The sequence below is a fragment of the Numenius arquata genome, chromosome 6 (assembly GCF_964106895.1).
Source record: "Numenius arquata chromosome 6, bNumArq3.hap1.1, whole genome shotgun sequence".
In the NCBI taxonomy this organism is placed as follows: Eukaryota; Metazoa; Chordata; class Aves; order Charadriiformes; family Scolopacidae; genus Numenius; species Numenius arquata.
The window spans coordinates 11,719,463-11,725,462 of record NC_133581.1 but is presented as its reverse complement, the minus strand read 5'-3'; the positions used below and the strand labels follow the sequence as shown (position 1 = coordinate 11,725,462).

At 49.5% G+C, this 6,000-nt stretch overlaps 1 protein-coding gene across 1 annotated transcript; it reads left to right on the top strand.

Annotated features, from left to right (window-relative positions):
• The first annotated feature begins 2,720 nt into the window (after window positions 1-2,720).
• Window positions 2,721-3,590, top strand: FAM181A (family with sequence similarity 181 member A). The gene has a single exon (XM_074149826.1). It carries the CDS (start codon window positions 2,721-2,723, stop codon window positions 3,588-3,590), a length of 870 nt encoding a protein of 289 aa, XP_074005927.1.
• The last annotated feature ends 2,410 nt before the right edge of the window (window positions 3,591-6,000 follow it).

Here is a 6,000-nt window from a genome sequence, read left to right as displayed (position 1 = left end):
CATGAGTTTCCCAGGTCTCTGAGGACACAGTTCACTAACATATTGAGACAATTTTTTGCTTCCAGGCGCCTGTCCCATGTTTCTCTGCCTCTCCTTCTCATCCCCTTGCGCAACTAACTAGAACTATTTAGAGATTGCACTGTACAACATGGTGTCAAGGTTGGGTTCAAACACTCAAGCGCAGGAGGAAGTTGGCTCCTACAAAAAGAGATGTGATCCCTTGGTGTGCATCACTTTCGATGAGCTAGGCAAAGCCTCTCCCTGTAGCCTCAGCTGCACAGAAGGATCTGTGTTGCGTCACAGAAAGTCCAGGCCCTGGCTAGCACATCTCAAAATAGATGTTCAGGTAGGTGACTGGAAATTGCACCACCCCACTCCCCCCACCCCCTGCTGAAATGAGACGAATAGAGAAGATTTTGCAGAGATTTGCATGCTGGTGTGAGGCAGATGATAGAGTCTGCAGGCAGGGCTAGCTGCCCCAGGTCTCCCAGGGCATGAATTGCTTCTGAAATAGAAAATGGGAGGAGAGAGGCACATCTGTGGTGGCAAATCAGCCGCTGTGTTACAGCCCGCCGTGGTGCCAAAGGCTCTGTAGCACCTTCTGCTGCAGGATATCTTGACCCCGAGATCTCCCTAGACCTGAAACACCTGAGCCCCTGGTGCTAGCACACGTGGCTCAGGCCAGACTGCAAGAAATGATGTGAATAGGGACGGCAGCACTGGGCGTACCAGTATGGGGACACTGACGAGTCATTCCTGAGGTCTCTGCCCAGAGTTTGGTATAATGGCACAGTCTGGATCTTGCTCTTCTCCAAGAAAAATGAAAGTAATAGAAATACAGTAAAATAACTGTAAAATGTAGCTGTTTTCAACCCTCAGTGCTCAGGTCTTTGATGCCTCACATCAGTAAGGTAGATTTTACTTGCAAAATGGCTTGGACTTCAGTCCCTGCTTTCCCCGAGGCGTGTGTGTTTGGTCCAGAGCTGGCAGCATCTTCCTGAGGGTAGGTGCACACCTCCGTCCCACCCCCAGGGTGCTGCAGGGTAGCGAGGGGGAGCAGTGCTGCTCTGGCCATGGGAGGCAGCAGGTCTGGGGATGGCACACGGGCTGCTGCCAGCTCTGTGTCCTTGGTGTGCCCGGTGCACACTGAGGGCAGCTCTCAGTTTTACCGTGCTATTAAGTTATTGCCACCCCTTAGGGACAAGCCTGTGAGAAGGCGGACGGCTCTCATAGCTCTGGATCAGTAAAGGAAGCAGCTCAATTAGCATTTCACACGCCTTTTCTTCCCTCTCTTCTTACCTTCCCTGCAGCGGGCATGCTTTCCCCTTAAAGGATTGTCCTGTTTCTGCTCCTTGCCAGCGTTGGCAGGGTGACAGTAGTCGAGTGTGCAAACTTGTGCTATTGTCCCCAGGCCAGGGGGAGTCATGGAGACCTACTAATATGACACAGGAAAATGTTTGCTGATGGCAATTCTATGGGCTTTGTCTAACTCTTTCTCCATCATGACGACTCGATTTAAGTCTCTAACTGTTTGACTACAGATGCAAGAGTACTATCCAACTCCATCCTTTTGTCCGGGTAGTTTGAATGGGTAATTCAGCTTTTGTGTAACTCAATTGAGGGGGCAAACATAAAGACAAGATTCTTGAGCGCTCAAGCTCCCTTTCCATGGATATCTGCACATCTCTTTAGAGATTTGTTCCTTTCCTACCTTTTTCTGACATCATCCTCCCCTTAAAAAAAAAAAAAAAAAAAGGCTCTGATGGGGAACAGTTAAAAGTAGGCTAGCCCAGTCCCCCATATTACATTGTCCTGTGCCAATGAAGCATGGTTAGTATCAGCCCTCAGACAGCATCGGGGAGTGCGGAGAAAACAGTGTCAAAACTTTCCTAACTCATCCTCAGCATTTTTGCTTCAGATTGTGTCATTTTTAAAATGAAAGGCCTTGGTAGGGGTGAAGAGGATAGGGGAGAACGGTAGAAATTGTGGGGAAATGATTGTATTTATTAGCTGTCTTTCTGTGGCTGTCCCCATGGCGACAATTTGTGATGGCAAAGAATGCGAGGAGGGGAGGCTGATGCCTGATTGGGATGCTTTGTATTTGGCAAAGTGGCTTCTGATTGGCCTGGGAGAGCCCCGAACTCGCCGGAGTCGATATTCATTCAGCTTGCTCAAGTGCTCGCTAAACTGCGTCCAAACACTGGCGGGCCCCGGCTGCCTCCGCCGAGGTTGGCAGTGTGTAACCTGCCTAACGAGATTAGCGGGGAAGGGGCTCTTCTCCGCAGCAACGCCGCCGACGCCGCCAGCACCAGCCAGAAAAGCCGCCGTGTGCCGGGGTGAGTGTCTGTGCTCGCTTACAGGGAGGCGGGAGCAGCCACCCCGGCTTCTTCTTTTCCACCTAAGCGCTATCTAACAAGATTAAGCGCTGGGCTGGCCGGCGTTCGCCAGCCTGTCCGTGCGTGCCGGGGCAGCGGTGTGGGGCGGTCGGTTGCGGGCACACGGCGGCTCCACCAGGAATTTGCCGGCACGGAGGTGAGCTGATGGACAACTTGTTTGCGTGGATGAGAAGTTTGACGTTTGTCTGTCCCCCCCACGCTTCCATTTGCCTGGTGCTATTTGAAATGAGGCTTCCTGCTTTTAAGTCTGTCATTTTTCCCAGGTTTGTCCAGAGGCGGATTATAAACTTTTAATGGGAAACTCCGGACGGCACATCCAGTGAGATGGCATCGGACAGCGAGGTAAAAACCCTACTGAACTTTGTCAACCTGGCCTCCAGCGACATCAAAGCAGCTCTGGATAAGTCGGCTCCTTGTCGCCGGTCAGTTGACCACAGAAAATACTTGCAGAAGCAGCTCAAGCGGTTTTCCCAGAAGTACTCACGGATCCCGCGGTGCCACCCCAGCAAAGCCCCCGAGAGCGGCTGGCGCAGGGTGGTGGAGGACCGGGGCCGTGGCCCCCAGCCTGAGCTGCCCGACCCCAGCCCCCATGGTGGGGCTGTCGTGGAGAAGGTGCTGCAGATAGCCGAGGCGGAGGAGAGCCTCGCCGGGGAAGGGGTTTTGCAGAAGCAAAACCCCGAGGCTGCCAGGCCTGACCAGGTGCCCATGAGGAAGCGACAGCTCCCCGCCTCCTTCTGGGAAGAGCCACGGCCAGCCCCGAGCCTGCCGGCCAGGACCTTCCCTGCCAGCATCGAGGGGCTCCCGGCCCCCAGAGACCCTCCTCCCTACGAGGGGAAGAAAAGCAAACGGAGCTCAGACACCGCCAGCCCAGAGAGCCCCCCTGAGCCTGCCTCGCATGCCGGGGACAAGGACCCTGCCGGCATCCTCTCGGGCCGGGTGGGTGCCTGGACCTGCTGCCCCTTCCCCTGCCCCGGGGCAGGGTTGTACCAGGCCCCAGGCGCGCTGGCCCCGTCGCCATTCCCCGGGCTGGGGCTGTGGAGGAAGAGTGCGGCCGCACTGCCGGCCGAGGTGCCACACTTCTGCAAAGAGGCCGACGGCACGGGGCAGAAACTCTACCGGCCCGTGGTTTTGAAACCCATCCCCACCAAGCCTGCCGTCCCCCCGCCGATCTTCAATGTTTTCGGCTATCTTTAGCCCCCTGGGTTTGGGGGGATATCAGAGTCAGGGCGAACATGAGATCTCCTGAGAGTGAATTGCAACGCCCGGTTGGGCACTGTGGGGGGAAGGAGGCCAGCCATCGCACCCTCTTCCTCTTGGGTGGGCTGGAGCAAATTAGTAACTATCGGGAAGCTACTTGGGCTCCTCTCTACTCTCCTCCACGAGGGTGGAAATTGGGAATAAGCTTTATGAAGCTGGTGGGACGGAGTGTGAGGAAAAGCAGGGCTCTTTCATTGACGGGCATTGTCTGAGCTGCAGCGAGTGGGGCTGTGGGCCGTTCACACCCGCACTTGTAATACCTAGATCATCTCCTCCATGTGGGAACGTTTCCAGGGTTGCCCTACAGCAGCAGAAGTGAAATGAAATGAATTAAACCTGTTAAAAGAGTTTTTGTACTTTTGAGTAATTCCAGAGAAGTCAAGATATTCAGGTCACTTCCTTTTGCGTGCAAGAGACTGGAAGGACAGTATTTAATGTAGAAATCATGGCTATGAATTGATTTAAGCTCTTCTTGTGTGTAAATACTGAGAGAATTAAAAGAAAAAAATAAGGGAAGAAAGGAGGCAATTCTGCAAATGTGGTCTGTTTATTTTTGTCCCACTGGGTAGACACAGGTTTGGTTTGCAACTGTTGCATAGATATGAGGGCTGAAATCTCTGCCTATTCAGACTGATGTAAATGAAAAGTAATTCTGCTGGGGCTGGGAAATTAGCTAGTGTTTTTAATTGGAGCTGGTGAAAAATTAACCTGGTGAAAATGAAAGCAGGATGAATTTCCGCATCCTGAAATGTTCTGCATCAACAGGACAAATGAGAAACTGTATTAGTTGAATACCAAAACCATGAAGTGTGATTGAAGAAAGAAGCGTATAGAATAGCCTGCCTTGATTTCTGACTCACAACATCTTTTATCTTGCCTGATTTTAAGATGCTATCACAAGACCTGGCTCCAAATGGTTTGCCTGTTATTTTCTCAATTCTTTTAACAAATTTGCATTAGAAAATTTAATGGTTTGGGTTTTTTTTTAAGTTAGATTTCTCTTAAACCCATAGAGAAAGTAGTACTAAGGCACAGAACATGAGATCTGAAAGGTTTAATACTGCAGGCCTATATCTATTCAGTTATACTGGAGTAAATCACTGAGGTCAGAGAAGTGTATTATGAGGCAAAAAGGCCCAAAGTATGGACACCTATGATCTCCCAGGGCCCGAACTTGCTAATAGGAACTTCTCCCAGGATTCAATAAAAAGTGGCCTCGACCGGCTTGGTCTCTGGCTAGCATAGCTTCCTATGACTCTTTGTATCTCTATGAGGGGAAAAAGAGGCAACACTTATTTTGAGCGCATTGCGGTCATGAAAAAAATTATCATCCTAAGCAATTGTATCATTTTGGATCTTCTGATGGGGCTTGGTGTTATATAACCAGGTTGCAACTTTCGTAAGGGTATGAACTGCTCTAAGGCTAAAAATAGCTCATTCTTTTCCCAAACCTCACAGTATATCCCAAAAATGTTTACTTTTATGGAAACAATGGTTGTAATGTGCTAGTCCAGCAGGCCAAAAGCAGACACAGACACGGCTTTCATTGCTTTCTCCCTGCTACCAGCACTTAATATATTTATCTAGCCTGTATAGGCTACTCCTATAGGAAAGAGGAAATGACTTTGGTAGCACATACTTGCAACTACATGCAAAGTACAAGATGGTAAAGAGCTGAGCTAAGGGTTAAAAACATCAGGTTAGCTCTTGATCCAGAAGTGAAGATACTTAGATGTCTTTCTCTTTTTGGAAAAAAAATAATCCATGGGGACACTGTCCCTAGCCACGAGGAGTCTGTAATGGAAACTAGAGGCAGTACTCCCATTTAAGTCAACGGGAGGAGAACTATGGCTCTGAATTTGCAGAGCTGTAGGCAAGGAATTTTTTACATGGGAACAGGGGCGCTTTCTCACACTACTAACTCTGTGTCACTGTTGTAATCCAGATGAACCCAGATGCTGAACTCTGAGTGCTGTCAATGCAGAGCAGCCTCCTTGGCACTGGTCTGGATTTCCACCCGGGTGACCAGAGCAGGTCATGGAACAAACCACAGGTATAGCAGTGATTGCTGTGGACAAGTGCTCTTGCTTGAGTTGAGAACGGAAATTTGAAAGTGATATGAATCTCACCTGAACATGGATTTCTATCAAAATTAAAATACTTGGCAAAGTGGATAGCCTCTGTAGAAGTTTTGTTTCTGAAGAAATAGAGAGAAAGAAGAAAGTTAGAGAAAGAAGAGAGTTAAAATCAGGTTTCTACATTTGGATATTAAATTCTTTGTTTGTTTTTTTTTTTCTTTTTTTGAACTGTTTCTTATTTGAATATATGAGAGCAGCCATGGCGAGAA